Raw genomic sequence first — 17,619 nt, forward strand, 5'->3', positions numbered from 1 at the left:
TGCCCGAACCGTGGTGGTCGTCGTCCCCCCCCCCGGGACTGCGGCGTGGGCGATGCTCGTCAGCACCGGGGCCAAAGTCAATCACGGAGTCGGTGCCGTCGTTCCCACCGGAGCTTTCCCAAGGAAGCAAACAGGCACCGTCAGCCTCCCAAGTGTGGGATTTGGGTCGATATTGACCCTTTCGTTAATCTACGCCCGCCGGCGTCGCGTGGGTGCCGTTGATTGAGGAGCGGCACGATTGAAGGCTCCGAGGTTCGCTTTCGGGCTTTGCAGCGCTGAGATTTGACAACCCCCTCCCTCCCGTAATGGGTCCTTGCTGGGGCTGGTCCACGCATCGCAGAGTCCATCTTTTGGGGGAAAACCCAGTGTTTTTACATGATGTGCTGTCCAGGAGGCAGTACACATGCTGGGTCTAAAATCATGGGAAGAGCTCGCTGCTGGACCCCTTAGGGTTTCTCAGGATCCGGGATCAAACAGCTCTCCACTTCCAACTTTGCAGCCTCTGGAAAACAAAAGGGAAACCTTCTCCCAACCCTTCCAGTGGCTTTTCCACCAGATATCTATGATCCAGCCTCCTGCAATCTCACTTCAGACATCTCAGATATTTGAAGACATACACGTGCTTTTAGGTCTTGGTTTGGGAGAAGAAACCAGGGCCACAGCTATATTGCTTGGCAACAGATTTCCTTCCCCCAAAAAAAAATAAAATAACCAACTCAACCCCAAGCGTTATATATAATTCAGTGGAAAGGCCTGCAGGCAACGCCCTGCAAACACTGTCAGGGCAGTCTGAGCTGTGAGAGCTTTGTGGAGGGGATATTTTGGGAAGACGGGGGCTGGTGCCAGGAAGACAGGGCTGCTGAGATGGGGGGGAGGTTGCTCCCAAGCTTCACGCTCGCTTAAAGAAAGGGCAGAAGCATCCAGATCCAGTCCCGGAGTCTCCCACAAACCAAGCGAGGATGGCGTGTCTGCCCAAAAAATCACCCGACAACACCAGGAGACACATCAGAGTCCTTTTTTTCCTTGCCATGACCCCCCCCAGCAGCCATCTAGCAGCATAAAGGGGCTTTAGCTTAAGCAAAAAAAGGAGATGCTGTGGCTTGAGCACAAAGGTTTTGCCCCAGAGTAAAACACCGGGTCCAAAGAGGCGTCACTGGCCTCAAGTTTGGGAAGTCCATGCAGGACCAGGTCGGGCTCTGCAGACCCGGCTCACAAATGTTCCCATCTCCTCCGTGGTTTTAGCCAGTACCAGCTTCCCTGCAGGCACTGGTAGTGGTTAAGCATTTCAAGAAGGGGATGCTTTTAGCTGTGGATCCATCAATCACCAATCTAGATTAACCTTTGCCATTTATTTATTTTTATATATATACATATATATATATATATATATAAACCTTTGCAATTTAAGCTAGCAGCAGTCATTGGGGTTTTTTCACTTTCACTTACAGCGTTCAAAGGCAGAAAGCAGCATTTGGGCGGCTTTCATGTTTGCATGTTGTTGCCAGCGGGACGTTAGTTTGGGAGATGTGAATATATAAACCAGACGGACACCCACGGGCAGGAGTGGGTGCAGAAAGGGTCCCCCCCGCCACATCCCCACTTGGCTGCCCTGCCGCTGGCTTTCCCAGCTGCTCTCCCTGGTTTTATTTGTCACTGCAGGGACGGAGTTGGAGATGCACGGAGACCCTCCGACATGCTTTTTGGCAAAAGCGGCACTGGTGCTGCTGTGCTGGGCTCCAGTGGCCATCTCCAGCAGTGTGACATTTTACCACCAGTGGTGCGAAGCAGGGGGTGGGTGAACTCACCTCCAGCACGCAGGAGTAGATTTATATCTAATTTAAATCTACATTTAAAGGCATTTTGCATCCAGCGCCGTGCCTGACCACGGCCCCACGCGCGGGCCGTAGCCAAATTGAGCGCGTTAGATGTTGGCTCTGGTACAGAAACATCATCCTGCTCTTTTTTTTTTCCAAGAGCTCCAAGCTGACAAAGCAGCTGGCGTGGAAAGATGCTCGGGGAGCTCGCGCCGCTGGGCTGGATCACCCGGCCCTGGAAGCAGGGAAGAGCTGCTGGTCCTCCCGCTCCTCCGCCCCAGCTGGCATTTTGGTGGGAGGGAGTGGGCAGCACAGATCCCACCAAAGCTGACGGAGACGTTTTGGACCCACAAGGGGATGCCGAGTTCCCGACCTGGTGATTCTCCAGGAATATGGACCGGGAGCCCGCAAACGAACACGCCACGTGCAACCCCCTTTCCAGCACAGGCAGGGTCTTTGCCAGGGCAAGCAGTGCCAGCACAGCTGTAGTCTGGATTTCCTCGTGTCTTTGGAAGGCAGCTTCACGTCTAGCATTAATTGCTTTCTTAATTACTACCGTCACCCTCCGCACCCTCCCGCGGTGTCTCGCAGGGAGCGCTGAATGACATGCTTGTTTGCTGGATCACCCGGGTTTGGGTTTTTTTTTTCAACCCCATTTATTTATTAGCTGGCATTACCTTCCAAGCCAACCGGATTTAACATTTTTGTTCCAGTTGGCAAAGATTTTATTGACCGTGGAGAGGCAGAAATTGCCCATCGCCTGCTGGCTTGACGTCCCAAACCCAAAGGGAACTGGGGAAGCGGCAACTTGGGCATCATTTTTTCCTCCACGCTGCTCGCGAAAGCCTCGCTGTTGGCACTTAACTTACTCCAGACACACACTCTGTATATATGCACATACATTCCTTGGCCATGCGATCAGACCGGAAAAGATTGCATTCAGCCTAAGAACTGCAGCGGGAAGGAGGCCGGGGAAAAGCTGTGCGTTAACCGACACGAGAGCGCTGCAGCCTCCAGAAAAGCTGCAGACGACACTTCTTTTTTTTTTTTTTTTTAGGAGACGTGGTGCTAAAAGAGGAACCGCCGAGGGATGTGTGGTTGGAAAGGCCTAGATGGGTGTGGGGAGGAAAGCTCTTTTATTTTGGCAAAATCCTCCTCCCTCTTGCAAATCGCTCTCTGCAGAAGGACTTTGTGCACTACGAGGATCTGCCTTTGCTTCGGCAGCCCCTCTCAGGATCCCACACCAAGGGCACTATCAAGATGCCACCGAGCCAGCTTCTCCCATGAACCTCACCTTTATTAGTCGCCTCTCCTGCCGCTGACCACGGCAGCTTCAGTGCCACCCAACTGAAGGTTGGCCAAGACCACCTCACCCAGCTGGGACTCGCTCCCTCCCGGGACCAGGTCAGCAGGGCAATGCCCAAACCATATCCCAGGTCTGAACCGTAATCGGATCCGGACACCATCCCCGCACTCATACCCCACCACGTAGGGTGGGTTTCTGGACGGCGGCAGGGTTGCAGCCCAAAGAGCAACCCCGTGGCAAGAGTTTTGCTCTGGTCCCTCAAGCCTTGTGCTCCAGCTTCCACTCTCTGGTCCCACCAAACAGCCCCTCCAAGTCAGCATTACACAAGCTCGCCCACCCTGCACCCCCAGACCCCGACCGCCCCGGCTTTTTGGATGGTCGAGCAACAACAGTTTTGCTGGGTGTTCAGGCACGAATGCGGCGAGCTCTGCGCTTTGCTCTGAGCATCGTCGGAGCAGGATCAGATCCTCAGCGCAGGTGCTGGTGGGACCAGGAGACGCGGCAGGAGCGGAGCTGAGCCCCCGGTCTCCCCCCCGACCGACACACGGTTTTTGTGCTAAAACAGCTTCCCATCGGAGCGGTGCTGCGCCGGGGCGTTAAGCGCATCAGTTACTCACCGGTGCCGCACCAGCATTTGCATAATTTCAATTATGTTTCCAAAACGGGGAACAGGCTTTGACAACAACAACTCTGCAGTACCTTGAAAAATCAGAGAAGATGGAAAAATCGTCATCTCAGACCTGATGGCCCTGCAAATGCCTTCCGCTGGCATAAACTCAAAGGTGTCGTCGTAGTATGGAAAAGGATGTAGCAATCCAGGTTTTGCCATCGAAACCGATGGAAATAAACAAGTTTAAGGAAGAAAGAGCCTCCCCCCAGGTACTGCACTGCCTCTCTGCCCGGTACCTGTCACCCTCCCGTCCCCGCAGCCCCCATCCTCGCCCCATCCCTTGCCTCCCCCAGGAGCATCCCAGCTACCGCAGCTTCTGCCTTTCCCCATTTTTCTCCTGTACCTGGAGGCAAAAGAAAACCAGGGCTGATGGAGCCGGCTGTGCCCCCCTCCCACCTCCCTGTATCTGCCATCGGTGTGTTGAGACATCGCTGCCTACGAGGAGGGTGCAACAGGATATTTATTCTTCATTAGTCACCTCACCCTCCCTATCTGTCATCTGCAAGCGCCCCGGCTTGAACTGCAGGTTTCTAAGCAGGCTGGATCGTACCCACGCAGCTGCGGCACGGCTGTCCCGGAGCCTTCCTTGGTGCCGCGGCGCACATTTTTGGCAACCTGGGGATGCTGGGGAGTTGGCAGATGTTAAACACATCCACGGATCCGATGCCTTAAATAGCACCTTCTTTTTTTAAAGGCGGTCGCTGGGAGGTGGGTTAGAGCTCAGGAGTAAGCCTGCTTGCCATAAGCCTCCTCTCCAGACTACGGGATCCAGCAGCAAAATATTCCGGGTCTCAGCGTTAAGCAGCCTGCGGTTCATTAGCAATCCAAGAGAGGAGTAAGCTGCGAGCTTCGGAGGAGAGACATCAGCTCATAAAACCCTCAAGTGTTGGGAAGCTCCAGTTTTTCCAAAGGCCCGAAAGCAGCCCAGCTGCTGAATAATGCATCAGGCTGCCAAGAAGTTGGCAAACACCGGGCGGAACGAGTTAATCCACAGATCCCGCTCGGATGCCAGCGCTCCTTCAGCGTCAACGTGATTAACCAGTTTCACTACTTGGAGAGTTTCCGGGAGGACCGGGAGCTGCCGGAGTGCGTAAAAGAGGGGAAGGAGAAACTGCGGAGCCCCTTCTCCCCCACGGCACAGTGGGGCATGGGGGGGACGACGACACCGGCATGGTGAAGAGGTTACCATGAGCATAGTGTTGGAGCAAGGGGGTTTCAGGCTGTGACCTGGTGGCCTCAGGTGAAGGAAATCATGTGCAGCTTCATAGAAGGTGAAAAGCCGTAGCTCGTCCTCGTGGGGAGAGGCACCCCTCTTTGTAAATCACGAATAAGGTCCACGATGGAAACAAAAGCTGGGAAGCTTTGGCACTGTGTTTAAGAGCATAACTTGATAGCAAGGGGAAAATGCAGAAGATATTGGCACTGTGTTTAAGAGCATAACTTGATATCAAGGGGAAAATGCAGAAGATATAATTTCTTTATTAGGTATCAGCCAAATAGGCAAGGCAGGAGCTGAGATCCTGAGATTGCAGCTGCAAGGCTGCAGGCAGCTTTACCTAAGGGACAACATACCACTGCTTGGTCTGAAATATTCCCATCCCTCCCTAAAGAGGGCCAGAAAGCTGCAGCACAGTGGCCAGAAGCAGGTTTGAGGCAAAAAAGGTGCCTTTGCAGCTGCAGGAGACCGGCAGGAGCAGGCCAGGAGCATCGCCAGCGCCCGGGCAGCAGCGTCCCAGCCTGGCCGACGGTCACCCTGTCTCATACCCGCCACATACTCAAGATGCTTGGAGGCAAGGGCCGGAGGACTTTGAGTTCATTAACTAGTCCAAGGTTGTAAGATGAGCCAGAGCGAGATCGAGGGACAGCTCGTTGGCAGCGATTCAACGCCTTCCACAATGCAGCGCCGGACGCCAGCGACTTTCACATCGGCCCTTGCTGAGCTTGGCTCGTCTTCCAGCTAGCAGGTGCTGGGGAAGTTTGTCCCGAACCTTTGTATCAAGCAGCAAGAAGAAATCAAACGCACCAGCGGCGCCTGCCCCGCTGCTGCTGCCGCCTCGCCTCCCCCTTGAAATGCCTTTATTTTCGATGCCAATGTGAAAACCAGTCCGGTGCAGGTCATCGCAGCCGAAACAACCCGTTTGATGCAAACTACGAGTATCTACGTGACGCACAGGATGTAATTGGAACATTTAAACGCGATGCAATTCGAACACTTTTAGGCAGACTTGCTTTGGAGGGAGAGGTAGAGCCAAATCACTGTTTTGCTTGCAAAAGCTTCCTGCTCCACGGCGAGAGACAGGCGCTGGGTTTGGTTACAGTTAGGGCAGCAGATCGAAAGCCACAAGTACGTGATAGGAAAAGCTTCCCAGAGAGCTGGGTCAGTTCCAGACTAATCCAGCCCCTGTGGGGAAAGGGCGTTCTGGCAGATGTTAAGCTAATGGGATAACTGCACCAGTGCACCTCGGTCCGCTGACGGGCGGCAGCTGGAAGTTAACAGCCACGGGGTTAGCGCCTGCTCCAAAACAGCCCCCTGTTTTCAAAAGGAAAACGTAGAAAGCTCCTCGGGGCAAAAATAGCAAATATTAACAGCACGAGGACTATGCAATCCCACGTTCCACGCTCGCAAAGTGCAAAGTCTCCTTCCGAGAAAGTACGCCAAACAAACTTTACTTCCAAGTTAGAAGCCGCCAGCACCAGGCGCCAGCACCGGTATCAGTTCCACCTTGCAGCCTTAGCCCAGCGCGGCAAACCACTCTAACTCCTGCCCTTCACGTAACGAGTTTATTCGTCGAATACCAGCTTCAAACGGAGGCCAGAGGTATTTCGGGGCTGGTGTCGGCGCTGGATGCTTTCCTCCACTCCTCTCTGTCCCCAGCAGTGATGGTGGAGGCGGGTGCTGGAGGCTGCCCCTTTCCCCACCATGTACCTTCCTCCGGACCCACGCGGGCTTGGGGATATCGCTGCAGCTCAGGCATGCGAAGAGCAATATAGTCTTCTCAAATAGTTCTAGTTAAGCCTGGGAAAACGCTTCCCTCGCTACTGAGGTCTGCCACCCTGTCTGTCCTACTCTCCTGGAACCGCAGAGGCTGAGGGGCAGCGGAGGACAGCCGAGCGCAGCGGGAGCTGTCTCGAGGTCTTTCACTTTTCCCCTCCCCAAAATGTGAATTAAGAGTGCACCCCCATAACACGGCCAAACAACCGTGGGCACGCAGCGCAGCCTTTTGCTGCAGCTTTCCACAAGTTTTCATCTCCTGCAACGACGAGAGAGAAAACCTCCCCTCCCGCTCCATCAGAAAGAAACTTCGGGATGAAGCCAGCGCCTGGCTCCGGCAGCATTACCCCCATTATATTTCAAACAAGGAATCCAGTCTAGGCACAGACACAGAAACAAGTTCAGGAGTTCAGCGTGTCATCTACACCTTGGCTTCCTCCTCTTCTCTTTTTAACCCCTGAGTGTGTTTTCACCAAGTTTGAAGGGCAGTTGGGGCACAAAGGATGCCTCTACTGAGCCAGGAGCTGCTGGTGGTTCCCCCTCGATTTTGCACTCATCTGAATACTCCTATGGAAATAAAAGTGTTTCAAGCGTTATCAATTTCCAAGCGTTATCAATTTCTATCTCTCACAGAACAGCATTAAATCCTGCTTAAGTATTTTTTCTGACTAATGCTGTCCTAAAAGATACAACTAAAGAAACCAGTAACAGAGGCGTGAAGCGCATCCTCTGGAAGGTGAAACGTTTCTTTTGAGGCAAAAGCAAGGGCCTGAGCCTGTTAAACCGCTGTGAGAATCTGATGCTGGAGAGAACTCAGCAGATGACTCACATCTTTTCTTTTTTTTCTTTTTTTTTTTTTTCCCCTCCTCTCTTTTTTTAAGGAGGCCAGAGATACCTGTTCTTAAGCAAGAGAAGAGCAACTTCCTGGACAATACGCCGCATACCCAGTTTACCGCCTATAAAAAGCCGCCTTTCGCACAAGCTCCCGGCGCTTGTCGGGGACTGCCGAGCACCACGGGGTTCTGACTCACCCGCTTCACGGCAGGACTAAAATTACACTCCTCTTTGCAGTGCTCCAAATCTTGAAAGCGAGATGGATTGCGGTGCTCAAGTCGTCCACCTTGGCCTGAAGTCCTGAAAAGCGTTTGCACTTAGACATAGCTTTGAAAAAACAGACTTGAGCAGCGTCGGTGCCGGAGTCGTGCTTAGGACGTCAGAAGAGGAACAGAGTTAGTAAGTGGAGATGTCGCTAACTCACCAACAGCCCTTGAAAGCTGACGCTTCCCCCCAAGGTGAGGGGAAAGCTTTTTTTTTTTTTTTTTTTCCTCCTCCCAGAAAGCACCAAAGCTGAGGTGATTTCAGATTCTGCATACTGAGCCCTTCAGGCTGGACAGGTATTAGAAACAAGTCCAAGATAAAAAGCACAACCGTGCGTTAGTGGGAAGTCTGAGTCACGGTGCCCACACCAAGGCTGCTTCCACGCTCCCCAGCGAGTTCTCCAGTCCCAGCGGTCGCTTCTCCTGTTCCCAGTGACAAGGGAAATAACGCTCAGGTCCATCAGCAAAGCGACTGGCTATCACAGATCTTGCGGCCAGCTGTTTTGACAATGCAATTAATTTTTTTTTAAACCGAGAGATGTTCCTTTGGTAGGACTATCATATTAGCAAGGTTAATTTCCAATTAGGGATGGCAGGCACATTTTTTCCGAACCCTGTCCATGAGGACCACGGCCCTGTGACCAGGGAAAAAAGCCCTGCTGAAGAGTGAGTCACGGTGCAATTCGGGAAGGGTGCTCTCGGGCGTCACGCTAACCGCTGCTGTAACAAAGGTCCGATTTAAAACGATAAGTGCTGACATTTTGAAAAATGACTAACTACTACAATGAAAGAAACATGAGTTTACTCTTTTGGAGCCTTGTCTCCCAACTCCAAGTAGTTTAATTAAAGTCAGAGTAAGTTCATTTACACAGCCACACCCTTAGCTGACATTCAGGTAGATAGAGCCTAGCCTAAATACCCTGGAAGAAAAAGGCTTTGCGGAGGATCGGGGCTGCGGTGGGCCCACCGCCCCTGCACCCAGGTACTCCCACCCGGCTAAATAAAGTTTCCTGGCGATTCCCAAAAGCTTTGCAACAAGGAGACAGCTCCGAGCGGCTGACGCCTGGCCTCACGCCTGCAGCTGTGGGTGCTGGGAGCCACCCCAAAAACCTCCGCTGTCCCCTCTCTTAGCAAAGCCCCAGCCCGAGCAGCCGGACAGCCCAGCTTCAGGCTGGGATCTGCGGGTGGTTCCAGTAACATCGCTGCCTTTCCTCGGGCCCGCGGGACGGCAGCTGCTGCAGTAACCGTAGCCCGCTGCATGCAGCCCAGCCCGCTGCTCGGGTCCCGGCCCCCCCACGCATTCCCCGCTGCACCTGCCCAAGTCCTTTTATCGGCTCGCTCGTGTCCTATTCAGGCACCAAAGATGTCCCAGCTTCACATCTGTCGTTCCACAAGCAACCCTATTCACTCATCGACCCTTTTGTCCATCGCTGCATTTTCTACGCTGCCCTAACATCTTCCCTTTCCGACCAAGTCATTTCTTCCATGAAACACGGCACCGTCCTGCTGAGCGACAGTCCCTCCGAGCCCTCTCACGGAGCTGGTCACCTTCCCACGTTACGTGGGGCTGGCACCGAGGCAGTATAAATTTGACACTAAAGTTTGCTAAAAATTGTTAACTGCAAGTGGAAGTATTAAAGAAGTATCATCCTTTCCACTTATAAAAATAGTCACTAATCTAAGTCTCAAAGGAATTACAGACAGGCTTTCAAAACTGTGAGATACAGAACAGAGACCTCTTTATGCTGGCAGAATGCTCTACTCCAGCACCATATTGCCCCTTTCTGTTTCTCTCATAATTAAATATAAGTAACATACCAGGAGAGCTCCGCTGTATAATTGCTTTATTTTCTGCTTATTAGTTCTTTACCAACACTACAGCCATATTGAGAACACAAAATTCCTGTTTACTTTAGTCAGGGAGATCACAGTCTACAAACTCATTCACTTATCAGACACGATTAACGCCATTCAAAACTTACTCCATAAATTCACATGAACACAAATTGATGCACTTAAACTCCAGATTAGTTTTAAATCATAGGATTTCTTACAGATTGCCACTTTATCCTACAGGCTGTGTTTACTGCCCGATAGCCACTAGTTCGTGGTAAGGTTCAGCTACAACCTATAAAGGACATGTTGAAAGTGAAACCTTTATATTTTGTTCAGTAGCAATGGCCATTTATTTTTGACACCTCTGCCACACGTTTCAGTAACTTTTTCTCCCCCCCACCCCCCCCCACCCCAAAGACATTAAAAAAATTCAGAAGCATAACCAGTTTCCTTTCACCTACAAAAACAGAATAACAAAGTTACTAAGGAAATACAAAATTGTGAATTCAACTTAATGCAAAGTCTAGCAAAGAAGTCTGCCCCAGCACTTGAAGAGAAAACATAGTAAATCAACTTAGACAAAAAATGAAGTTATTGAAGTTTTCATGTTGACTGAGAATAGATTTAAGAAAGTTCAAGAACCATTAATAGAGCTTCAAGTTTTCCAGTTTAGGCATTTACTTTGTGCTTGGCTATTTTATTTATGCTCCAGAAGAAAACAGTAACCATATTCTTGTATTTTTAGTCTTAATACCACCACACTATTTGTTAAGTTACATCAACAGGAAAAAAAAAAAAAAAAAAGCTAGAAAATAGAGCAGTGATATTCCAATGGCAAAAAGCCTTGAGTGGAAAAAAAAAATTAATCTCACCTCCTCTTCTTTAGAGCTGAGATTTAAAGAGTTATTCTACATTAAGCTTTTGCAGACTCTAACTTACAAAGGCTTACAGTCAATCAATGCTCTATCTTCTAGCATCAAGAACTCATTCAGTCCCATTTGCAACCCACATCAAGATAAGTCTTTTGGAACCATATTCTAAAGGAACTTTTAAGTGGTCCAAAGCATCAATTTCAGAAGTGAATTCAGTATTTTTATCTTCCCATACGTCTTTGGTAAGAGCTCCATATACAATGTACTTCGCATGCAGAGTCAACACTGCAGAAATGTAGTGTAATGCCCCCAATTTCATGTAAAACTCATATCCTTGGAAAACAGAGGAAAAAAAAAAAAAGCCATTTTCTTCTGGTTTTGTAGCATACATTCCTGGAATTCCCCAATCGAGTTTAACTCCTTGAGGAAATCTGAAGTTAATCCTTAAGGCTGAATAAGAACCAGCTGCTTTAACATTTTTTGCACCCAGCATTAATACTTGGTTGAGTTTTTATACTAATACTTGTTCTGGGTGGGTTGTTTGTTTTTTGTTTTTGTTTTTTTTTTGCCAGTCACATCTGCAAACTGTGATACGGCAAATGAGCTGCTTGCCCTTTAAGAACTAATTATGGAAGTTTACATTCATAGTCGTATACTCTCTCTCTCTCTCTCTCTCTCTCTCTCCTCCCCGCTCTCATTAGTAGTTACTCAATGGGCTTCAGACATCCAACATAGTTCCCTTCCTACAGGACTACAGCAACAACAGGCTACACCGAGACAGATGGCGAAGACTGCAACTACTTGCATGAGTTCAGTCGAGTCCTGGAAAACTAAACCAATAAGTGATTTCCACAAAATGGCTATTATTGAGACGTCAGAATTACCGAGCTCAATTAAAGCACAGCACGGACCTTGCCCCTTAGGAAGTCTACAAAATGGAAAAGAAAAAAACAAAATGCCTTTCTCCACTACATGCATGTCAGAAAGAATGAGAAATCCTGTTAAGATTTAGATTTCTTCAACTGTCTTGAGATGAAAGCAGTTTGTCTCAATCACAAGACAGGCAAGTCAGTGCTAGATTTTTGCCTAAACATCTGTGACTTAAAGTAAAACTTGTTGCAACGCTTACACGTTATTGCTGCATTTTCTGGAAGGAACCTATCTTGCATTGAATCGGAGACTGACACAAGTAGTAAAAACTGCAGCTAAACATCATTTAAGTTTGCAATGCAAGACGAAAACTGAACAGTATCTACCATGGAACTATTACATCATTCATGTCTTATTTGCTATATGGTTGCTATGTAGTATGGGGAACTTATTTGCATCCCTTCTCATGCATGATGTATGGTTCAGAACTTCACAGCTGACATTTCAAAGCAGTTCTTACATTACCTAGTTAACATTATGCCTGATATGCACTTTGAACATGTTACAATGGTATTCTCACTATCTGCCACTGTAGGCAAGAATTCGTTTCATTATTAGTCTGAGATATGAAGACAGACTGAGAGTCACTATTTAGTTACAGATTAACAGAACTTTAAAAAAAGTCCTTAATATAAAAAGACAGACTGCAGTTTGATTTTAAGCAATAATTTTCAGTTTACTAGATGAAGTAGACCTATCAACATATTCTGCATGAATGCAAAAAAGTAGCAATCTACAGCAAGTGATAGAAGAAAAAAAAATATATAATCAAAAAAGTAGAACCAGAAAGCATACACTGAAAACGGTACCCCTCCCCCAACCATCCCCCCAAATAATCAAACCATCTTAAGGGCTATCAAGAGGAAAAAAAAAAAAAAAAAAAAGTTACTTAGCAAGTCTACAATGTGTCTTTCCCCTGTTTGCTGGAAGTCTGCCATAGCATCTAGTGCTTGTGTTCATGTCACATTCGGAGATTAGAGCATCCTAACGCCAAGCAAGAAGAGTTAAAACAGGAATCCAGTCAAGTGTGCAGAAGGAAAGGGTGGTAACTCGAGAAAGGTGATCATAATCCTATGGATGCTTTTGTTTTACTTTTCAGTAGAGAATCATTCTTCCGGAAAGCCATGTGGTTTTTTTTTTTTTTTTTCCTTTAATTCTTTGTAGACTAAATAGTTGTTCTCTCATTAGGATTTATAATTGGATGTTAACCATGTCAGCCCTTCATAGAGTCCATCCCCTGTAGTAGCACAGGAGGGCTGCACGTACCAATTCCTATCCCTGATTCGGGTCAGGCCCAGTTTCTCCTGGATTTCATGGGGTTTCATGGCATCAGGCAGGTCCTGCTTGTTGGCGAAGATGAGGATGATGGCGTCCCGCATCTCCCTGTCGTTGATAATGCGGTGGAGCTCCTGGCGGGCCTCGTCGATGCGGTCGCGATCGGCGCAGTCCACCACAAAGATCAACCCTTGCGTGCCCGTGTAGTAGTGCCTCCAGAGGGGACGGATCTTGTCCTGGCCCCCGACATCCCACACGTTGAACTTGACGTTTTTGTAAGTAACCGTCTCCACGTTGAAGCCCACGGTGGGGATGGTGGTGACGGACTGGCCCAGCTTCAGTTTGTACAGGATGGTGGTTTTACCAGCCGCGTCCAGACCCAGCATCAGGATCCGCATCTCCTTGTTGCCGAAGATCTTGGACAGCACCTTGCCCATCTCGGCGGCATCCAAGGGGCCCGGCGCCTCCGGGGTGGGGTGTGGGTGGGTGGTCGGAGGGCGAGCACCGACCCACCCGAGCAACCCGCGCGGGGCGGGGGCCGAAACGGAGCGGGGCCGGCCCGGCGGAGGGACGGGGACGGGGGAGACCGGGGGGACGGGGACGGGGGGGACGGGGTGTCAGGGCAAGGGCAGGCGGGGCTCAGCGCCGGCCGCGCATGGGGCGGCTGCGGAAGAAGCGGGGCGGGGGATGAGGGGAGAGGCCTGGCGGCGCGGTGCGGCCCGGGCGCGGCGGGAAGAAGGGCCGCGCCGAGCTCCGCTCCTCCGCCGGGGCCTCTGAGGCGGCGGCGGCAGCGGCGGCTCCGCCCGGCTCCTGCCTTGGCTCCCGCCCCGGCGCCTCAGCTCATGGATGCCGGTTCAGGGGGCGGCGGCGGCTCCGCGTCCTGCCTGTAAAGGGACGGAGAGAACGTGAGACAGGGAGGCGCGGGAGGACGGGCGGGGGAAGGGAGAGGAGCCGCCGGGCAGTTCGTTACCTCAGGGCCGCCCGCGGGCTCGGGGCCGGCTCCGCTCCGCGCCGCTCCCTCAGCCAGCACTCGCCGGAAAAGGCGCCGACGCCAGCCCGCCTCACTTCCCCTCCGCCGCCACCGCGCCTGCGCGCAGCTCCGCCCCGCCCCGCCCCGCCGGGCGGCTCAACGGCGCCACCCGCCGCCGCTCCCCGCCCCCTCCCTCTCTCTGCGCATGCGCGCGCGGGACAAGGCGGGGAAGGAAGCGGGGTGGGGATCGGGGGGGGGGGGAGCGGGGTGCCCTCTAGTGCGCGCCATCTCGCTTCCCGCGCGGGCTCGGGAAGGGGCTGCGCCTGCGCGGTGGAGGCGGTGGGCGGAGCCCCGCCCCTCCCGCCTGGAAAGGAGCATGCGCGGACAAGCGCGGCCCGGGAACGGAAGGGCGGGGGCTTCCCCTCTCATTCGCCCGGGGAGGTGCTGCTGGGGCGGGGCCGGGTTCCTGACGTCGGGACTGCGCATGCGTGCGCGGTAGCGGGGCGCTGGGGTGGGCCTGGGTGGGGAGAGGCGCCACGCGATCACACGTCAGCAGAAACGTAACGGAGGACGGCGGGGGCGCGTCTTAAAGGGCCAGGCAGCGCCCCCGTGGGCCGTTGGCGGAGACGTTAGGCCGCCGCCCGTGGGACGGGCCCCGCCGCCCGTGGGACGGCTCCCGCCGGTCCGTGTCCCCTCAGGGGGCCGGCGTTGGGCTCGGGACCGGAGGGTGGCCACTGGTGACTTGACAGCCACCCACTGGTGTCCGTGGGGCCCTGTGGGGGGGGAGGGGAGAAGGCTGACAGGGCCGGGTGTGTCTGTGGGGACAGCCCGAGCTCTGAGGGCTTACGCCCCAGCGCTTTCAGGTGTGGAAGCATACGGGGTGCGATGCCGGCCTAAGCGATCCCCTGAGGTGTCCTCCAGTTGCCTGGCTCCCGTAGTGTCCCAGATGGTGTGTCCGGCCAGGCCGCGAGGCCTTGGCTCCCTGCTTGCCCACGGGTGGAGGGTGTCGGCCTCGGGAAGGAGCTGGAACCCTGCCTGGGGTTGCACTGCACCGAGGAGGGCCCTTCTCGCCTGGTCTGAGTGCTGCTGCCGGCTTGGCGGTGTGTTAGGTGCTGAGTGAGCCTCAGGGCAGTGCGATGATGAAGAAGCATAGGGCGGCTGCCGGGGGGTAGCGCGGGAGGAGCTGGGGATCTGGGTGGGGAAGTAACTTTGAGCGGTCCTACCACTGTACCTGTGACCTGCTGGAGTGGGTCCTCACCAGAGCCCTCTGAAAAGTGCCTCCCCTATGTAAAACTAAACCCCTCTCTTGGGATGCTTGGTTTGTTGTTTTTTTTTACGATGGGGTGGTGGTGGGACGCTGGCACAGGTTGCCCAGAGAAGTGGTAGATGCTCCATCCCTGGAAATATTTGAGGTCAGGTTGGACGGGGCTCTGAGCAACCTGGTCTGGTTGAAGATGTCCCTGCTCATGGCAGGGGGGGTTGGACGAGATGACCTCTAAAGGTCCCTTCCATCTCAAACCATCCTGTGATTCAACGGTGTGTAGTGTCATCGGGTTTATGGCTCCTTGTTTTGGGGCGCTCCCTATAATTCAGATGAGTGAAATTCAAGCTGTGGCCAGCCGCTCGAGAAACGCAGCGTTCACGTACCTGGCCACAGTCCTTCCCTCCTCCTCCCTTCCCCGGGAGCAGTGCCCCAGCACGCCCCACGAGACGCAGAGCAGCACCCTCCGCACATACATCGCAGGCACACGTTTGGCCGGTTTCACAGGCGCGATATGGCGCAACCCCATGCTCCCGGTGACGTGTCAGCGAGGCCAGTACACGTAAGCAGTACAAGGCTGGTACTCTGTGCCTGGCGTGCTAGAGCAGGGGGCTGCCTGCCCAATTGCTGCTGGCAGGGCCTGTGGGGAGGAAGGCAAGGGGAAATCAAGCCTGTGTTGGTAGTTGCTTCTGAGCTGATGGAGCAGACGTGGGGAGCAGCATCCAGAACACAAAAGCAGCAAAATGTGCTGTGGTGACTTTGGGGTCGGCCTTTGGGGAGGCGAGGTGATGTGATCACCCGGACTGTACGGCTCTCGGAGAGCACAGGGGTGCTTTCATTTGGGTTTGCATGTGTAAGACTGACTTCACCGTGTCCTTCTATCCCTTCAAAAATACCAAATTTTTAGTTAATTTTTAGGGCAGATGTTTTTGCAATTATGTGACACGTGCAAAGCAATCCCCCTTGGAAACAGCAAAAGGGAAATTGTTTGGTGTCCTTAAAGTCTAGAAGAAGGGGAGATTTCCTAGACTACAGAATTATTAAGTGGATGACAGTGAAGAGTTTCCAAGGAAGCCTTGCTCTTTCATGCAGCGAGCAAAGAGGGAGGATGCCAAGGAAAACATACCATCCGTGGCCTCTCCTAATGAGCGCGTGCAGGCTGCGCCAGGGGTATGGTCTGCTGACACCAGGGCTCATGAGTGTCCCTGCATGCATCAGGCAGTGCCAGAGTTCATACTCTTGTGTTTAAAACAGGAGATAATACTAAGTACTGTACTGGTGTGGGATTTACAGCAAGCCCTAGTGATCCTGCCGGATACAGCCAGTTCAGTCTCCTCTCCATAGCACAAGAAATTTATCTAAGTAGTTTACTGCTGAGCAGGGCTAAAATTAATGTCAGGATGTGGACATTAGTGGGTTTCTACTTGGCTCTGTTCCGTGTGGCTATTTTCATGCTGGTGAACACGAGTGGCAGTTTATTAAATTAGGCAGCAGTAGTACGAGACCATGGGTTTTGACCAAAATAGTTGGGAAAGGAGATGTCAGGAGCTTTAAAGTACTGCCTTTTTTCATGTGCAGGCATCGATTGCACTACCCGCTGGCCTCAGAGCAGCATTTTCTGGTTTCAGGAAATGACTGTCTTGTTAGCGTTTTTGTTCTGACTGCATAAAGCATTAAGGGGAGGGTGCGACCGTACGTGAAGTTTTTCTGCTTTTCGTTTTAAGAGCTGAGAGCATTAATCTTCTTTCTCCCGCGATCCACCAGTTGAGGAACATGGATCTTGGGCATTAAGTATGTCAGCGCCTGGCAGCCAGCACGGCCAGTGAAACACTGAATGGTGTCTGGGACGCTTGTCTGTCTGGGCTGCGGGAGGCGATGGCTGTGCTGCGGTGCCGTGCCACCACGCCGGTGGGTACCGTGAGGCATAAACCGAAATGAGTAACTGCGGAGGGGGGAAGTGCCTTTTCTGTCACCTTCTCCCTCTGTTTTTTGGACCCAGACCTACTGTTCCCTGGGTCTCTCTTCTTGAATCATGGCTTTTTTAGGTTTGTTGGTGACTGCATTGTCCCTCAGCCTTGGGGACCGTCTGCAGATGGGGCTTGGCTTTGCCCATTTTACCTGGCAAACAGCTGGGCTCTTCTGTTTTTCCTGAGCTCCTTCTCTCCTTTCCCTCCTGGTGAACTGGAAGTGATGGGACCTGTGAAATACTTGCATGCATGCCAAGGCGGGGAGTTGCTTTCAAGGAGATTGCAGCTGCTTTTGCACTAGAGCGGTTTGAGGAGCCGATCTCCGCGCAACGGGGCCTTGCGCTGACTAAGCGGCAGTGCCATTTCCTGAGCTGCTCCTCTCCCCGCAGGGTTCCTGCGTGCCGGGGCTTGATATCAGCAAACGAGAGGGTGCTCCAATCTGTACTACCCCTTTGCCAGCATGGGCCCGCTCCTTTCCTGGTCCATCTCCTGCCCTGGGTGGTCCTGTGGCCGAGATGAGCCACCCTGCTCCAGGCTGTGGTCACCAGCTTTTCTTCAACTGCCTTTGCCCAACAGTTTGCTCGGGTCCCTGAGCCTTTAGCAGCGGCGTGTCCTGGCCATCGGCAGCT

The 17,619-nt window shown here is 52.4% G+C and overlaps 1 protein-coding gene across 1 annotated transcript; it reads right to left on the reverse strand.

Moving 5' to 3' along the window:
- Positions 1 to 9,706: 9,706 nt before the first annotated feature.
- Positions 9,707 to 13,900, reverse strand: ARF6 (ADP ribosylation factor 6). Its single transcript, XM_049829037.1, has 2 exons — positions 13,763 to 13,900; positions 9,707 to 13,676 (listed from the first exon to the last, which is right to left on the reverse strand). Exon 2 carries the CDS (start codon positions 13,227 to 13,229, stop codon positions 12,702 to 12,704), a length of 528 nt encoding a protein of 175 aa, XP_049684994.1. The 5' UTR covers positions 13,230 to 13,676; positions 13,763 to 13,900; the 3' UTR covers positions 9,707 to 12,701.
- Positions 13,901 to 17,619: the final 3,719 nt, after the last annotated feature.

The sequence above is a fragment of the Accipiter gentilis genome, chromosome 25 (genome assembly GCF_929443795.1).
Source record: "Accipiter gentilis chromosome 25, bAccGen1.1, whole genome shotgun sequence".
NCBI lineage: Eukaryota > Metazoa > Chordata > Aves > Accipitriformes > Accipitridae > Astur > Astur gentilis.

Coding starts and splice junctions, on each gene's coding strand:
- ARF6 (XM_049829037.1), bottom strand. CDS start 13,229: ATGGGCAAGGTGCTGTCCAAGATCTTCGGCAACAAGGAGATGCGGATC.